We start from the raw sequence: 18,623 nt of genomic DNA, 5'->3' as shown, positions 1-18,623 counted from the left end.
GCATGAGGGATCTAGTTCCCTGACCAGGGATCGAACCCGGGCCCCCTGCACTGGGAGCGCAGAGTCTTAACCACTGGACCACCAGGGAAGTCCCCTGAGGTTGTCTTTTGATGGCCAAGCCCTGGCCCCCTTGTTACATCCGATATTGTCAGTTCATCCCAATTCATACTTTGCCCTGTAAAGACCCCTCCGCTGGGACTTGGTGAAGGGATGTGACCCAGGTGATGTCCCAACATCACCCCTCCCTGTCACGTGCTTAACTGACTTGCCCATCCAGCCCCCTGGTGTACATTTAGGGCTCAGCGGGACTAGGGTTGGTTAAACCAGGCATTTTAGGCTGCTGAGGGCTTATGGGCAAACCCCCAGTTGGCCAGTTGTTCACTCCAATGACATCATCTAAAGGAAGGTGGTGGCTTTAGCCCAGCGAGACCCCCCACGGTGTGGAGAGGCTGCAGAACACCTTCCTGGGGGTCCAGCTCACTCCCTTTATGAGGTGGAAAGAGGGGAAGGTGGCCGTAGACCTCATCCCCAAGGCATGTTCTGAGTTGAATTTGTGGTCTCTGGCGCCCTCTTCTGGGGAAACTTTTTATTACAGCCTCATTGACACGTACAAAATGTGAGTTCACCTGTGTTTAAGCACAGGGTTCCATGATTTTTAGTAAATTTGTCCAATTGTACAACCATCACCACAATCCAATTTGAGCAGATTTCCATTACCTCAGAAATGTCCCTTTTGTCCGTTTTGAGTGGATCCCTCCTTCCCTCCCATCCATAGCTTTCTGTCTCTCCTTTTTTAGAAACGTCATGTAAACGGAGTCATAAGATTGTAATCTTTTGTGTCTGGCTTCTTTCACTGAGCATATCTTCTTGAGGTTCATCTATGTTTTTGCATGTATCAGTACTTGCTTTTTATGGCCTAGTACTATTCTATCACTTGCTGATGGACATTTGGTTTGTTTCCAGTTTGGGGTGATCATGAGTAAAGCTGTTATGAATATCCGTGTACAGGTCTGTGCATTGGAATTTGCCTTCATCTCTCTCAGGTGGATGCCTTCGAGGTAGGTATGGTCTGATCAGGTGCCTGCTTAACCTTTTCAGAAGCTGCCAGGCTGTTCCAAGGTAGCTGCCCCATCTTCCTTTCCCACCATCAGTGCCTGAGGGCCCAGTTGCTCCACATCCTCCCAGTGGGAAAACTTTCACATTAGGGGATTCATGGTGGTAGGAACTTCTTCCTTCTCAGAAGGGATCTCCTGGTAGCCAGATGCCAGCTTGCTCTCATCAGCCTCTAGGCTGTCCAGCTCCAGTCCTGATTTAGAGGCTCATTTCTGCCCATCCTCTGAGATGGAACGCCAGAATCACAGAGTCAAATGGATCTGGGTCGTTGTGGTGGGTGGAGCCCTGACCCTTCAGTTCCTCTGTTTATCCATCTTTCTATTATCTAGCATCTGGGATACTTTAAAATAACATTCCACCAAAGAAGTACACTGACACGTTGCTTCTAAACATGAAATAAATCCATACTTTGGTAATAACTTTTAATAGAGTGTAATCTGTAATAATACTGAATCACAATGCTGTACACCTGACGCTAATATATTGTAAAGCAACTAGATTTCAATTTTAAAAATATAAACACAAAATAAAATGAAGCAAATGGAACCCAAAGATCTCAAATGACAAATGAGCATCCCCTGCTGTGTCCTCGGTGGGGTTCCTTGGAGTCTGCTGTTTGTTACTTTTCTTAGGTTATTTACCTTCATATTTTTGAGTCAACGGTTCTTAAACTTGTGTGTAAATAAGAATCCCTACTGGTGGGCAGGGGGAGCTTGAGAATTTGCATTCCTAGCCAGGCTGGGGGTGGGGGGAGTGGGTGGCTGATGCAGTTAGTCTGGCCATCCCAGTGTGAGAACCTGTGCTCTCCCTGGATTTGCAGTGCTGGACATGATGATTCCACGTGATGATGGAGAATTTCTCCTGTTACTGTCCCAATCTGTGTGTCTAGTTTATTATTTAAGGAAATACATGTGAGAATAAAATTCGGCATGAAAAACCAAAAAGAAAAAGCTTCCACGTGACTGAGGGAAGCAGCTTCGTTTGGGACCCACTGTTTTCAACCACAAATAAGCTATTATAAAATTCCTTAAAGGGATGATCTTACCAGTTATATTCTTGGAAAACACAGCAATAAAACCAGGGATACAGGAAAACTAATGAAAGCAAATGGTCGCGGACAATTAAAATCGATTACTCATGTTCTTTTATCACTGGTTGGCTATCTATATGCTTTCTAGTACAAACTAGGACATTACTTGGGGATAACTTTTATTTTGATATAATTTCAAGCTTACCGAAAAGTTGCAAGATCAGACCAAGAACTGAATATACCATTCATCCACTTTCCCCAATGTTAATATCTTGTCCCTTTTGCTTTTTCATTTTCTCTCTGTGTATATATACATACGTATATGTAAATTATTCATATTTCCCCCCTTAACTCTGGATGTAAATTGCATTCTGTGCCTCTGTAACCAAGCAGGACCCTATGGGGACTTTGCAGGACAAACCCGCCCACCATGTCCTCCACCTTCGTCTTGTCTGTAAAAAAACCTTTAGCCTCCTAGGCCTTCCTCGAGTTCCAAAGAATAAATTCAATCAGAGAAGTGAGAAAATGTAGAAAGAAAGGAAAACAGTCAAGCATAATAATGATTTAGCCATTAAACAAAGTCAAGGACCTTTAGTTCGTCCTCAAGGGCTGCAGATAATATTCTGAGCCATGTCCTTTGAGCTGTTTTACAGATACTGAGACCCCCACTAGGTGGAAGAAGTAAACTGCACGATGCCCACAAGCACGTAGACCCCAGACCAATTGGAACCAGAAGATTGATGATGTTGACGCCTGATTACCTCACCACCAACCAATCAGAAGAACGTCCACCAGCTGATCACGCACACACACCACCCCCTCCCTCACCCCGTCTTTAAAACCCTTTCCCTAACTATTGGGGAGTGAGTCTGGGTCTTTTGAGCACTAGCTGCCTGGACTCCTGGCTTGGCGCCTGCGATCAACACTGCCCTTTCCTTCACCACAACCCAGGTCAGTAAACTGGCTTTACTGCCCGCAGGTGAGCAGACCCAGTTTGGTTCGGTAACATCCCCTTTATCCTGCAATACTTCAGTGGCTGTTCCGAAACAGCCAACTAGGAGGTTTTGCTAGTGAAAGGGCGCCCTCTTGTGGTCACTATTTTTCTCCACTGAAAGCTTTGTGTATTGTGGATACAATTACTTGGTCAGTGTCTGTTGCACAAATGTCTTCTTGTTGTGGCTTGCCTGCTTGCTTTCTTAATAGTGCCTTTCAATGAGCAAATGTTTAAAATTTTAATGACCTACTTGATCTTTTCATTGTGTGTATTTGCCACATTTTGTATCCTAGCTGAGAAGTCTGCCTAACCCAAGGTCACAAAGATTTTTTTTTTTTAATATTTATTTATTTATTTGGTTGTGCTGGGTATTAGTTGCGGCACATGGGCTCCTTAGTTGTGGCATGTGAACTCTTAGTTGTGGCATGCATGTGGGATCTAGTTCCCTGACCAGGGATGGAACCTGGGCCCCCTGCACTGGGAGCGCAGAGTCCCAACCACTGCACCACCAGCAAAGTCCCAAGATTTTTCTCCTCTGTTTCTTCCAGATGTTTTAGAGTTTTATCTCTTACATTCAGTTCCATGATTCACTCTGAACTGACTTGTGTACACTATATTATGATGAAGTTATCGTTTCTGAATCGACAGACATGCCCTTAAAAAAGGAGACCTATAAGAATTTTTAATTCTCCCAAAATTGAGCCTGTTAATTTAATGCAAATAAGCCAGCTGCAGCCCATCCTGGACACCATCCACTGCACATCTGAGCTTCTCCAAGTGCCTGAGATGACAGTTCACAGCCAGGAACTGCTCGCAGAGCCCCCAGGCCTGCCCCAGCCTCACCTCAGTCACCCTGGCAGCCCTCCCTGTACCAGAAGCATCCTGCCTAGAACCTGGAAAAAGGCTGGGGATGGGTCCCTAAAAGGGGAGAGGGGGCGGTTAGGGCAGGGCAGAGGCTTCTCTGTGTGTGATTGGAATCAAACAGCTGTGCAGGGCCCTGGGGAGGCAGCAGAAGCAGCAGTTGCTCACAGCCTCTCCCCTGTCCACATTGGGATACATTGTATTTATTATATATGCTCTTTATATGCTAAATTTTTGTCCCTCCCCACTGGAATCTAAGAAGGATGAGGGCAAGGATTTTTGTGTTCGTTTACTGCTGTCTTCCCCCGTGCAGACAATAGAGGCTGGAATACAGAGATGCTTAAAGAGCATTTTTTTTGAGACGTCTCCATGCATGTTTCCCGGGTACACCCAATACAAATACATACATAGGTACAAAAGTGAAAACATGAGCTACGTCGCCATCCAGTGGCCACTATAGGATATCACAAGGCATATATTAGTAACAAAAGCAACACGTAGAGAAATGAATAAAATATGACCCCATTTCCCCAAGAAATAAAAGACTTTCAGGGGAGAAACATTCCAACAATGGGAATGTCTTTTTATACGGGTGTGTTAGCATGAGGAACATGTTCGGAGAAATAAGCATTTATTGCTTATGCGAGCGGCCATTGCTTATCAGAGTAAACTGGGCGCTCAGGGATTAGCGGGAGGCCCCACCCCCAGCAGCATCCCTGGGCCTCGTTAGGCGATAACCACGCCCACGTGGGCGGATCCTTCCTTAACCGCGCCCACAACTTAATTTCGGTTTCAGGAATGACCTAGAGGGGAGAGGCTGGACCTTGGGCCCAATCGCGTCCCGCGGGGGGGCGGGGGAAATCGCCTTTCTCTGCTCGGCGATTGGGGGATGCTGTTGGCCCGCCCCTCCTCGGGGCTCCACCAGTCCCAAGCCGAGGGCTTGCCCCCTTTTCCGCTCCCAACAGTCCTGGAGCCGGAAGCGGAAGCGGCGGTCGGGGAGTAGTCGCCGGGGTTGCGGTTTCCCTCACGTGCCAGCCTGCTTCTCCCGAGGGAGGTTTTTCCTGTGTCCACCGCAGGTCCTGGCCCCGCGTCTGCTCGTCGGCCGAGGCTGGAGGAGTGGCGGGCGGCGGTGGGAATGGGTCAGAGGGCGGGGCACAGTTCCAAGAGTAGGGGGCGGGGTCATTAAAAGCGTGAATTCCCGGGTCCCACCCGGGTGGAGGCCGGTGGGACGGGGCTGAGCCCTGGGGGTTTTGGTTGGCGCGGGATCTTCTGACCCCCTGGGCCTTAGGACCCGGATCGGACTCACTGTAGGATTTTGGGGAAGGGTGGGTGTAGGTGAGATGTAAGTGCAGCCTGGTTTCCATTGGCTCAGAGCAAAACTGAGCTCCATGCAGAGGGGTCAGCGTTGGGTCTGGACGGCGACGTGGACCCAGGCCCTGTTTCCTTGGGAACCGCAAAGATAAGATGCCTGTGGATTGTATGTCCGGAAATCCCTTATCTGAGCCCTGCACCTGGGTGGAGATGGAGACGGATTCTTGGTATCCAAGAGAATCCGGCCTGACAGGCAGGAGAGGGACGTTGTCTTCCTTCTGATAGGACTTCGGTCAGAAGCTGTGCTTTTAATGGACAGAGTATTCAGCGAGGTAGACGGGAATGGCTCAAAAGGGAGTTGTTTTGACACTTTACAGCTGTAGCGTGTTCTTGGAGGATACATTTCCTGCTAATTTTGCAGCTGGCTTCATCCGCCCTGCCAGCATGATGAATGACAGGGCCGGTACTTTCTCAGCTGATTTTTACTATCTCACTCGTGTCCCGTCAGACCTTCTGCTCAGCTGGGCGCCAGTCTTGGGCGCCAGTCGTGGCCCCAAGCCTTAATCAGCTCTCCGGTGGTAGTAGGCAAGTTGCTAAGCCTCAGAGCCTGTTTCCAGCCTGTAAATCGAACGTACATAACAGTACGTGCATTTAGCAAGTGATGTGTGGGATGTAAAGTGTGGATTATTATTGGAATTCTCTGGCGGTCCAGTGGTTAGGACTCTGAGCTTTCACCGACGAGGGTCCGGGTTCAATACCTGTCGGGGAACTAAGATCCCGCATGCTAAGCGGTTTGGCCAAAAAAAAAAAAAAAAAAAAAGTGTTAATTATTGTTAGTGTCAGCTCATCATTGTGGTCGTCATCCTCAAAGTCTTAGACCCCTGAAAGGCAGGCAGCAGAATGACAGCACTTACGACCTTGGACTTGGGAGAAAAGACTCTAGTATCAAATGAACGGTCTAGAGCAGTGATTTTTCAACCCTGGGACAGTTTTACCCCCAGGGACACTTGACAATATCTGGAGACATTTTTGTACCACCTGGGGGGGTGGAGGTGGGGTGCTACTGGCATCTAGTGGGTGGAAGCCAGGGATGCTTCTCAACACCCTGCACTGAATGGGGCCGCACTTACAACTAAAATTATTTAATAGTGCAGATATGGAGAAACCTTGTTTACAGTGAGTGATGCGTGATGTGGAGTAGACATTCATTAGCTACCATGATATCGTTATTATTATTGGTGGTGAGTTTTCACAGAGAAATGATTTTCTTCCAGATCCAAAGTAATTCCGTAATCTCAACGAAACACCATTTCCATATTTGCTTTTTAGTTAAATAATTCAAAGAAATGTACAGAAGTAATATACAGATTTTAACATTTAGCCGTATTTGCTGCACACACTGGTAAAACAGTACAGATATTTGTCCCCCTCCCTCCCCAGAGGTAGCCATGTGTAATTTGACATATCACTTTCTAGTCTGTGTATGTAGGTTTTTTGTTTGTTTGTTTGATTGGTTGGTTGTTTTTGTGTGTGTGTGTTTTTAAAACCTGCCATAACGGAATACTGCTGTGCATAGTCATCGCCTGCTTTTTTTTTCCCCCCCCCTCTTCCTTCAACATTATTTTTGGGATTTAGTTTTTATACCCCAGGGTTTCTCACATTTAGCACTGTTGACATTCAGTACCAGATAGTTCTTTTGGGGGGGCCGTCCTGTGCGCTGTAGGATGTTGAACAGCATCCCTGGCCTCCACTCACCAGATGCCAGTGACAGCCCCTCCCCAATCAGTCCTGACGTTCAAAACTGTCTCCAGACACTGCCAAGGTCCCCCCGGGGAGCAAAATTGCCCTTGGTAGAGAACCAGTATACATGTTAAGATGTAATTAGTTCCTGACATCTCCTTTGTATGTGGTATTTTTTTTCTCAGTGTTTTACTTTTGTTACCCGCTTGACTCCTTGGTCTCTTTTTTTTTTTTTAAATGAAAGCTTCTTTCTTTCTTTCTTTCTTTCTTTATTTTTGGCTGTGTTGGGTCTTCGTTTCTGTGCGAGGGCTTTCTCTAGTTGTGGCGAGCGGGGGCCACTCTTCATCGCGGTGCGCGGGCCTCTCACTATCGCGGCCTCTCTTGTTGCGGAGCACAAGCTCCAGACGCGCAGGCTCAGTAGTTGTGGCTCACGGGCCTAGTTGCTCTGCGGCATGTGGGATCTTCCCAGACCAGGGCTTGAACCCGTGTCCGCTGCATTGGCAGGCAGATTCTCAACCACTGTGACACCAGGGAAGCCCGACTCCTTGGACTCTTTTTTTTTTTTTTTTTTTAAATATGGAACGCTTCACGAATTTGCGTGTCATCCTTGCGCAGGGGCCATGCTAATCTTCTCTGTATCGTTCCAATTTTAGTATATGTGCTGCCGAAGCGAGCACCTTGGACTCTTTAATCAATAGAAATTGATAGGAAGCCAGATGAGGAATTCAGGCAGGGCTTTACTGGGACTCGTGTTGTGAGGGAGAGAAAACAAGTATCAGGGGCCCTTGCTCGCTCCCTGAGGCGGGGGAGCTGGTCCTTTAAATCGGATGGGGGGGCAGGTCCATGGGTCCCCCCAGAGGGGTGGCGTAGGTGGCCTCACGCCCTTGGTGGTTCTGTGTGCAGGTATCATGCTCAGTACCCTGCTTTTCCCCCAGCACCTCAGAAGTAGCAACTGGGTGTTTGGTCATTTTGTATCTTGTTCATAATTCGCCACAACTGTGCTTGGATGCAGTTATTTTTAGTCCCTTATAGTTTCTTTGTATTCTGTTGCGGAGATTTTGGTGCTCCAGGAGATGTTTGCCCAGGTGCAAGCACTGCAGCAGAGGGTCCCAGGTCCCAGCCTGTCTCAATTTGTGTAGTTAAGTAACAAATTCTCCTTGTGAAAAACTGGGCAACGTATGGTACCAAATGGTATACTGTGAAAAAGAGGTCTCCCACGCCAGTCCTCATGTCACTTGGTTGAGCCCCTTGAAAGCCATCAAAATTTCCAGTTGCTTTTGTGAGTTTTTAGATCTCTGCATGTACCAACGTGTGTTCTTAAAGCCCAAGAGGACAACTGATGGATACATTTTCGATTGTAATAGAAAATAACACATTGTCCTGGGAGTGGCTCCCCGGGGTGTGAAATGAGCTTTCCCCCCGAATTCTGGCCAGTACTTGAAAGCACACAGCCCTCAAGTTCATGGTGAGGTGGAAGGGTTGAGTCAGCCCTCACTTGTGTGGCTGGGTTCACCTTACTCACCTAAGCTAGCTTTGCATCTTTTTGAAGTTTCCTTCTATGGCAAGATTCCCTGGCCAGGTTTTGCAGAGCTCACTTTTGCTAAGAAGATTTGATTCTTCTGTCAATTTTAGTCCACAGTTTTTTTTTCCTCTACCATGTCTGATTTCTCAGAGTGAATACTTGCAGTTTTCGGTGTCCTGCAAGCTCTGATTTTTCTGGTGTTTTTCTTTCACGGAGGCATGTGCTGACCAGTACGATAGCCAGTAGCCACAAATCTCGTTTTTATTTAAAGAGCTTAGTGTGTATTGCTTTTCAAAAAGCTTCATTGAAATATAACTCACGTACGATACCATTCACCATTTGAAGTGTACACTTTAATGGCTTTTCGTATTCACAGAGTTGGACAACCATCATCACAGTAATTTTTTAAAATAAATTTATTTATATTTATTTTTAGCTGCATTGGGTCTTCGTTGCTGGGTATGGGCTTTCTCTAGTTGTGGTGAGCTCGGGCTTCTCATTATGGTGGCTTCTCGTTGCAGAACACGAGCTCTAGGTGCGCAGGCTCAGTAGTTGTGGCACGTGGGCTCAGAAGTTATGGCTTGCGGGCTCAGTAGTTGTGGCTCGCGGGCTCTAGAGCACAGGCTCAGTAGTTGTGGCGCATGGGCCTAGTTGCTCCGTGGCATGTGGGATCTTCCGGACCAGGGATCGAACCCGTGTCCCCTGCATTGGTGGGTGGATTCTTAACCACTGCACCACCAGAGAACTCCCGTCACAGTCATTTTAAGAATATCTTCACTACCTCAAAAAGAAACCCTGTACCCTTTACCTGTCACCCCCTATCTCCCCAACCCCTACCCCAGCCCTAAGCAACCACCAATCTACTTCTGTCTTATTAGATTTCCCTCTTTGGGATATTTCATATAAATAGAATCATACAATATGTGGTCTTTTGTGATTGACTTCATTTATAATGTTTTCATGGTTCATCCATGTTGTAGCATATGTCAGAATTTCCTTTTTAAGGCTGAATAATATTACAGTGTAAGGATGGACCCCATGTTTATCCATTCATCTGGTGATGGACACTTGGGCGGCTAACACCTTTTGGCTGTTGTGAACATTTGTGTACAAGTATGTGTTTGAAGCTGTTCTCAACTCTTTTGCTAGATCCCTAGGAGTGGAATTGCTGGGTCATGTGGTAACTGTATGTTTACTCACTTGAGGAACTGCCAGACCTTTTTCCACAGCAGCTACACCATTTTACATTCCCACTAGCGGTGAATGAGGATTCTGATTTCTCCACATGTCACCAAGCCTCGTTGTTATTTGACTTTTTTTTTTTTTTAAACAGTAATTTATTATTTATTTAAATTTATTTATTTATTTTTGGCTGCGTTGGGTCTTCATTGCTGCGTGCGGGCGGCGAGGAGAGGCTCCTGTTCGTTGCGGTGTGCGGGCTTCTCATTGCGGTGGCTGCGGAACATGGGTTCTAGAGCTCAGGCTCAGTAGCTGTGGCGCACGGGCTTAGTTGCTCCGCGGCATGTGGGATCTTCCCGGACCAGGGCTCGAACCCGTGTCCCCTGAATAGGCAGGCAGATTCTTAACCACTGCGCCACCAGGGAAGTCCCTTATTTGACTTTTTGATTCCAGCTGCCCTAGTGGGTGTGAGTGATACCTCGTCGTGGTTTGGGTTTGCACTTCCCTCGTGGCTCATGGTGTTGAGCAGCTTTTCATGTGTTTATTGGCTCCCTGTGTATCTTTCTTGGAGAAATGTCTCTTTAGCTCCTTTGCCCACTTTTATTGGATAACGTATCTTTTTATTCTTGAGTTTTAGGAGTGTTTAAAAATCCATTCTAGATACAATTCCCTTATCAGATATATGATTTCCAATTATTTCCTCCTAATCTGTGGATTGGCTTTTCAGTTTCTAGATCATGTAAACACATCCCCAGCCTTGCCCCAGCCCCTGTTCAGTCACCCTGGGTGAGTCCTCCAGCACCAGAAGCATTCCTTCTAGAACCTGGAAAAGGTTGGGGCTGGCTCTCTGGGGAGGTGGGGTGTGGGTGAGGTGGGGGTCAGGGCAGAGCGGAGGCTTCCCTGTGTGTGATGGGAATCAAACAGCTGTGCTGGGCCTGGGAGAGGCAGCAGAGGGATAGGTGCTCACAGACACTCCCCTGTTCCTTACCTGTGTACTGTGCCCTTGACATGTGCCCCCATACTGGGATATATTGTATTTATTATATATGCTATTTGTTAATATGGTTATTTCTTTATTTTTAATTGAAGTATAGTTGATTTACAATATTGTGCCAGTCTCTGCTGTATAGCAGAGTGACTCAGTTATACAAATACGTACACATATATGTACATTCTTTTTTTATAATTCTTTTCCATTATGGTTTATCAGGATATTGAATATAGTTCCCTGTGCTATACATTAGGACCTTGTTGCTTATCCATTCTAAATGTAATAGTTTGCATCTATCAACCCCCAAATCACACCCTTGGTAACCACAAGTCTGATCTCTATGTCTGTCAGTCTGTTTCTGTTTTGTAGATGGGTCCACTTATGCCATATTGTAGATTCCACATATAAGTGATATTATTTGGTATTTGTCTTTCTCTTTCTGACTTACTTCACTTAGTATGATAATCTCTAGTTGCATCCATTGTTTATTTTTTTATTTTTTTGGCCTTGCCCAGAGGCTTGTGCGATCTTAGTTCCCCCACCAAAGATTGAACCCGGGCCCCTGGCAGTGGAAGCATGGAGTCCTAACCACTGGACGGCCAGGGAATTCCCAATATGGTTATTTCTTGTCCCTCCTCACTGGAATCTAAGAAGGATAAGGGATTTTTGCGGTCATTTACCACCATATTGTCCAGTGCAGAGAACGGTCCGGGACATAGGAGATGCTTAATGAGTATTTATTAGAGGAATCAGCCGCATTTTTGTTTGTGCACACACAGAAAGTCTTTGAAACGTTACACAAAACGCTGGTGACAATGTTTTTCTTTGGGGAGAGCGCTGGGGGACAGGGTGTTGGGACTGAGAGGATCTTTTTATTGACAATGGATTGCCACAAAAAGTCCTTAGCCTTCAGAGAGACCCTATGCTTTGGTTTGGGCAGATTATCATTGTATTATTTAGTTTGTTTTTTTTTTTAAAAAGCTAGTTGCATAGAAATGTGTATGAAACGATCCCATTTTTGTAAAAAAATTAAGAGAAAATCCTGAATATGGGCATATCGTTTGATAGCCTTATAAACATGTAGAAAAGTAAATCTTCCTCGAGCACGCGGGGGTGGGGGGGTGGGAAAAAACCAAAAACCACAACGCAGAGGTGGAGACAAATAGAAACCACACCCCCGAGGAAGCGTCATCTGTTAGGTACGCCCCCAGAAGGGCGGGGACAGATACAGCCACGCCCATGGGGCGGTCTCAGCCTCAAAACACGCCCTAGGTGCACGGATTCTGTCCTAGAGCCCAATCGCGTTGCAGTGGGCGGGAACTCCAGTGCTTCCGCCCATGATCGGCGGATGCTGCTCGCCCCTCCCACCCCAGAGGTTCCGCCAATTCCGGGAACGTCCCATCTCTTCTGGCCTCGGAGTGGTGGTAGCTCCCGCCACCGCTGGGCGCGGCCCCAGTTCTCCGAGGCCAGCGGGGCTCGGCGAGGGGTGGGGCGGTCACAGGCCGGGGCGGAGCTCTAAGGGCAGCGGGTAGGGTCGTTTTGACACCGTCTCCTGCCCCGTGGAGGTAGCTCCGAAGGCCGGTGGACCTCGGGGACCTAGGTAGGGGCTCCCGACGTTTTCACCCCGGGAGTCCGAGAGCCCCGATGGTCCCGCCGCCAGACTCCTCTGCCGGCGCCGGTCTGGGGTCCCACTGCCATGGTGGGCGAGTTGCGCCCCCTCCCAGTGCCTCAGTTTCCCTATTTATTTATTTATTTGATTTTTGGCTGCGTTGGGTTTTCATTGTTGCACGTGGGCTTTCTCTAGTTGCGGTGAGCGGGGGCTACTCTTCGTTGTGGTGCGCGGGCTTCTCATTGCCGTGGCTTCTCTTTGTTGCGGAGCACGGGCTCTAGGCGCGTGGGCTTCAGTAGTTGTGGCACGCAGGCTCAGTAGTTGTGGCGCACGGGCTTAGTTGCTCCATGGCATGTGGGATCTTCCCGGACCAGGGCTTGAACCCGTGTCCCCTACAGTGGCAGGCGGATTCTTAACCACTGCACCACCAGGGAAGTCCCAGTTTCCCTCTTTAAAAATAGGGGAATTAATCTAAGAGAAGCCCCAGACGTGTTCCCTGCACGTCGTGCTGTTAAGTGCCGGCGTTGTTAATCTATTAGTACTGCTGTTGTCATTATTTACCTGTCCGGACTTAGATAGGGAGAGACTTTATGTAGAAGAAAAACTCGCAGTTAGTAGAACGCTCCGATCTCAGAAATCTGCAAGAGTCTCAAAATCAAACAGGAGCCTTTAAAAAATAGGGTAAGAAAGGGCAAGCAGAGATAACCAGAATCCTTTAAGGGGAAATGACCAGAGATGTCTGCAGAAGAGTAGTCTGGGTGTGGTCAGCGGGTCCCCAGGAGAAGCTGATAAGGGGGGGCCACGGGCCACTTTTTCATTGCTTGCTCAGGCTTGGGCACAGATCCAGGGTCCTCTGCGAAGGAGAGAAGCCTAACTAAAGTTTTGGTCAAGACAAACCAGAGGTTAAGAAATGGGCAGCTGTGAACACTTGGTCATAACCAAGGGCTTGTAGTGCTGAGGTATGGGCAGGCTGTGGGGTGGGTAAGGATGTGGATTTTGGAACCAGATTCGCGGGAATCAATTCCTGCCCGCTACCGCTTTTTAGCTTTGGTAGTTGGCTACTTAACTTAGAGCCGACTACTTAACTTCTTTGTCCCTGTTTCAACTGTAAAGTGGGCTTCACAACAATAGTATCTGACTGTTAGGTTGTCCTGATGATTAAATGAAGGAGAAAAGCAGCTCGCGACAGTGGGGAGCCAGCCCCAGGACAGCGGGGCAGAGATGTCTCCTGTTTTTAACGGGACGTGGACATCAGGCAAGGCCACCCCATGACCCTGATGGACAAATGTAGAACATTCTGTAATTCTTGGAACACAGACTCATCAAAAACATCGCCCATATCACAAAAAGGATCATCCCATCCCCTTTCTTGGCTGGTAGGAGTGAAAACTGCTTCTTTGCCAAACACAGCTTCAGTTTCCTCCTCCTGGAGATGATATTCCCAATCAGATTACCCCAGTCTCCTGACAGCATCCAACGTAGAGCAAAGCCCGGCTCTCTCTCTCTCTTCTTTTTTTTAAAAATTTAATTAATTTATTCATTTTTGGCTGTGCTGGGTCTTCGTTGCTGCACTCCGGCTTTCTCTAGTTGTGGAGAGCAGGGGCTACTCTTCTTTGCAGTGTGCGGGCTTCTTGCGGTGGCTTCTCTTGTTGCGGAGCACGGGCTCTAGGCGCGCGGGCTTCAGTAGTTGTGGCTCGTGGGCTCTAGAGCGCAGGCTCAGTAGTTGTGGCGCACGGGCTTAGTTGCTCCGCGGCATGTGGGATCTTCCCAGACCAGGGCTCGAACTCGTGTCCCCTGCATTGGTAGGCGGATTCTTAACTACCGTGCCACCAGGGAAGCCCAAGCCTGGCTCTCTTTAAGCCTTCCTCAATATCACCAAACCTAGTTTCTTTCTTTCTTTTTCTTTTTTTTTTTTTTTTGCCCCCACCTCTGCTTGCGAGATCTTAGTTCCCCAACGAGGGATGGAACCTGTGCCCCCAGCAGTGAAAGCACCAAGTCCTAACCACTGGCTGCCAGGGAATTCCCTCAGTATCACCGCACCTAAGCCAAATCACTGTAAGTCTTTTCTAGCACCCTCTTAGAGCAACGCCATGATTCCTTATGCTATGTGTTCTTCCTGGCTGCAGGGAGTGATAAACCCACTCTGTTCAACCACAGGCATGTGCCTGGTGGTCTTTGCCTGGGGAGGCCCTGATGGGCTAACAAAGAAGCATTTCCAGCAGTGTCGGCACCTGGCAAGTATTGTATTAGTGCAGCTGAGATTTTTATCATCATCCATCGCATGTGCAAAAGGGTGCAGACCAATTTCTGACAAACGGCACATCCTCATTACTATTCAATTTCATCACAAATTACTTTCAAAAGCCAATTTAATTCTTGAATCTTGTGTTCGGGCATTTAAACCATTTCCTTCCATCTGCATTTTATTTCTTGTTGAGTGTGAAATAATTCAAACAAAGGAAAGTTCAGAGACCAATAAAACAAATCCCTCGCATATTTGCCACCCAGGTTTAATAAAATTGAACAGTGTGGCATTTTGGCTGCATAAAAATATAAAACATGTATTTGAAGCTCCCTTTGAAACCCCTTCCACTCTCCCCAGAGGTAAGCAGGGTTTAGCATCTGTGAGTCTTTCTGTTTATGTTGTTACACTTTTACTACCTGAGTGAGCATCCTTGAGCAGTGTGTGGAATTCTTTTGTGGCTTTGAAAGTTTATATAAATGTAAATGGTATTGTATTTCACATAGCTATCTTTTTTGAAAGACTATGAACCAGTCATTAAAATTGTATTTTAGATTATCTGATGACAGAGGAAAGTGTTCAATATATGTTATTAAATGAAAATGTTACAAAGCAATATGTATAATATAATTTTTAAAAATTTTTGTTGAAATATAGTTGATTTACAATGTTGTGTAGTTTCAGGTGTATGGCAAAGGGATTCAGTTATACATATACATATATATATCTATTCTTTTTAAGATTATTTTCCATTATAGATTATTACAAGATATTGAGTATAGTTCCCTGTGCTCTACAGTAGGACCTTATTGGTTATCTATTTTATATACAGTAGTGTATATATTTTAATCACAAACTCCTAATTTATTCCTCCCCACCTTCCCCTTTGGTAACCATAAGTTTGTTTTCTATGTCTGTGAGTCTGTTTCTGTTTTGTAAGTAAGTTCATTTGTATCTTTTTTTTTTTTTAGATTCCACATATAAGCAATATCATATGATATTTGTCTTTCTCTGTCTGACTTCCTTCACTTAGCATGATAATCTCTAGGTCCATCCATGTTGCTGCAAATGCCAATATTTCATTCTTTTTTATGGCTGAGTAGTATTCCATTGTATATATGTACTGCATCTTCTTTATCCATTCATGTGTAGAGGGACACTTAGGTTGCTTCCATGTCTTGGCTATTGTAAATAGTGCTGCTATGAACATTGGGGTATGTGTATCTTTTCAAATTATGGTTTTGTCTGGATATATACCCAGGAGCAGGATTGCTGGATCATATGGTAACTCTATTTTTACTTTTTTTTTTTTTTAAAGTATTTTTTTTAAACGTTTCTTTAATTAATTAATTTATTTATATTTTTATTTTTGGCTGTGTTGGGTCTTCGTTTCTGTGTGAGGGCTTTCTCCAGTTGCAGCGAGCGGGGGCCACTCTTCATCGCGGTGCGCGGGCCTCTCTCTGTCGGGGCCTCTCCCGTTGCGGAGCACAGGCTCCAGACGCGCAGGCTCAGTAGTTGTGGCTCACGGGCTTAGTTGCTCCGCGGCATGTGGGATCTTCCCAGACCAGGGCTCGAACCCGTGTCCCCTGCATTGGCAGGCAGATTCTTAACCACTGCGCCACCAGGGAAGCCCTCTATTTTTACTTTTTACAGGACCCTCCATACTGTTTTCCATAGTGGCTGCACCAATTTATATTCCTACCAACAACGTAGGAGGGTTCCCTTTTCTCCACACCCTCTCTAGCATTTATTATTGGTAGAGTTTTTGACGATGGCCATTCTGACTGGTGTGAAGTGATATCTCATTGTAATTTTGATTTGCATTTCTCTAATAATTAGTGATGTTGAGCATCTTTTCATGTGCTTTTTGGCCATCTGTACGTCTTCTTTGGAGAAATGTCTATTTAGATCTTCTGCCTATTTTTTAATTTTTATTTTATATATATATAGAGCTGTATGAGCCATTAGGATAGTTTGGAAATTAATCCCTTCTGGGTCACATCATTTGCAAATATTTTCTCCCATTCTGTAGGTTGTCTTTTCATTTTGTTCATGATTTCCTTTGCTGAGCAAAAGCTTTTAAGTTTAATTAGGTCCCATTTGTTTATTTTTATTTCTATTACTCTAGGACAGAGATCCAAAAAAATATTGTTGCGATTTATGTCAAAGAGTGTTCTGCCTGTTTTCCTCTAGGAGTTTTATAGTATCCAGTCTTACATTTAGATCTTTAATCCATTTTGAGTTTATTTTGTACATTGTGTTAGAGAATGTTCTAATTTGATTCTTTTATGTGTAGATGTCCAGTTTTCCCAGCACCACTTGTTGAAGGGACTGTCTTTTCTCCATTGTATATTCTTGCCTCCTTTGTCGTAGAGTAATTGACCATAAGTGCATGGGTTTATTTCTGGGCTTTCTATCCTGTTCCATTGATTTAATGTTTCTGTCTTTGTGCCCTTACCATACTGTTTTGATGACTGTAGCTTTGTAGTGTGGTCTGAAGTCAGGGAGCCTGATTCCTCCAGCTCTGTTTTTTTTTCTCAAGATTGCTTTGGCTTTTTGGGATCTTTTGTGTTTCCATACAAATTTTAAAATTTTTGTTCTAGTTCTGTGAAAAATGCCATTGGTAATTTGATAGAGATTGGATTGAATCTATAGATTGCCTTGGGTAGTATGGTCATTTTAACAATATTGATTCTTCCAGTCCAAGAACATGGTATATCTCTCCATCTGTTTCTGTCTTCTTTGATTTCTTTCATCAGTATCTTATAGTTTTCAGAGTACAAGTCTTTTGCTTCCTTAGGTAGGTTTTATTCTTTTCGATGCAGTGGTAAATGGGATTGTTTCCTTAATTTCTCTTTCTGCTATTTCATTGTTAGTGTATAGAAATGCAATTTCTGTATATTAATTTTGTATCCCACAACTTTACCTAATTCATTAATGAGTTCTAGTAATTCTCTGGTGGCATCTTTAGGATTTTGTACATATAGTATCATGTCATCTGCAAACAGTGACAGTTTTACTTCTACTTCTTCTTTTCTAATTTGCACTACTTTTATTACTTTGTCTTCTCTGATTGCTGTGGCTAGGAATTCCAAAACTATGTCGAATAAAAATGGCGAGAGTGGGCATCCTTGTCTTGTTCCTGATTTAGAGGAAATGCTTTCAGTTTTTCACCATTGAATATGATGTTAGCTATGGGTTTGTCATATATGGCCTTTATTATATTGAGATATAGTCCCTCTATGCCCACTTTCTGGAGAGTTTTTATCATAAATGGATGTTGAATTTTATGAAGAGCTTTTTCTGCACCTCTTGAGTTGATCATATGGTTTTTATTCTTCAGTTTGTTAATGTGGTGTATCACATTGATTGATTTGTGGATATTGAAGAATCTTTGCATCCCTGGGATAAATCCTACTTGATTATGGTGTATGATCCTTTTGATGTATTGTTGGAGTCGGTTTGCTAGTATTTTGTTGAGGATTCTTGCATCTATTTTTCATCAATGATACTGACCTGTAGTTTTCTTTTTTTGTGATATATATATAATCTTAATTGGTTAAAAATTTTTAAAATTAACGAACCGTATCTTTTAGAGCAGTTTTAGGTTTGTAGAAAATTTGAGCAGAAGGTACAGAAAGTTCCCACATACACTTTGCCCACCACACACACACACACACACACACACACACACACAGTTTCCCTGCCTTGCATTCATGTGGTACATTTGTTACAATTGATGAGCTGATATTGATACATTATTATTTTTAACATTTTTTTATTGAAGTATAGTTGATTTACAATGTTGTGCCAGTCTGTGCTGTACAGCAAAGTGACTCAGTTATACACGTATAGACATTCTTTCTTTTAATATTCTTTTCCATTATGTTTTATCACAGGATATTGAATATAGTTCCCTCTGCTATACAGTAGGACCTTGTTGTTTATCCAGATACATTATTATTAACTAAAGTTCTTAGTTGACATTAGGTTTCACCCTTGGCTTTGTACAGTTCAGTGGTTTTCGACAC

At 45.0% G+C, this 18,623-nt stretch overlaps 1 protein-coding gene and 1 non-coding gene across 2 annotated transcripts in view; both read right to left on the bottom strand.

Moving 5' to 3' along the window:
* The window catches only part of TLE6 (TLE family member 6, subcortical maternal complex member), a 28,062-nt gene extending 15,623 nt beyond the window's left edge, over window positions 1-12,439 (bottom strand). The window contains 6 exon segments of the mRNA XM_061189074.1: window positions 3,981-4,055; window positions 4,822-4,965; window positions 5,027-5,239; window positions 10,532-10,597; window positions 12,110-12,256; window positions 12,365-12,439. Coding sequence (XP_061045057.1) covers window positions 3,981-4,055; window positions 4,822-4,965; window positions 5,027-5,239; window positions 10,532-10,597; window positions 12,110-12,256; window positions 12,365-12,439 — 720 coding nt within the window.
* LOC133091649 (U6 spliceosomal RNA) lies at window positions 7,620-7,726 on the bottom strand. Its single transcript, XR_009700975.1, has one exon. It is a non-coding gene; the product is annotated as a U6 spliceosomal RNA (small nuclear RNA).
* Window positions 12,440-18,623: the final 6,184 nt, after the last annotated feature.

The sequence above is a fragment of the Eubalaena glacialis genome, chromosome 4, assembly GCF_028564815.1.
Source record: "Eubalaena glacialis isolate mEubGla1 chromosome 4, mEubGla1.1.hap2.+ XY, whole genome shotgun sequence".
NCBI classification, from domain to species: Eukaryota; Metazoa; Chordata; class Mammalia; order Artiodactyla; family Balaenidae; genus Eubalaena; species Eubalaena glacialis.
This window is presented reverse-complemented; position numbering and strand designations above follow the sequence as displayed.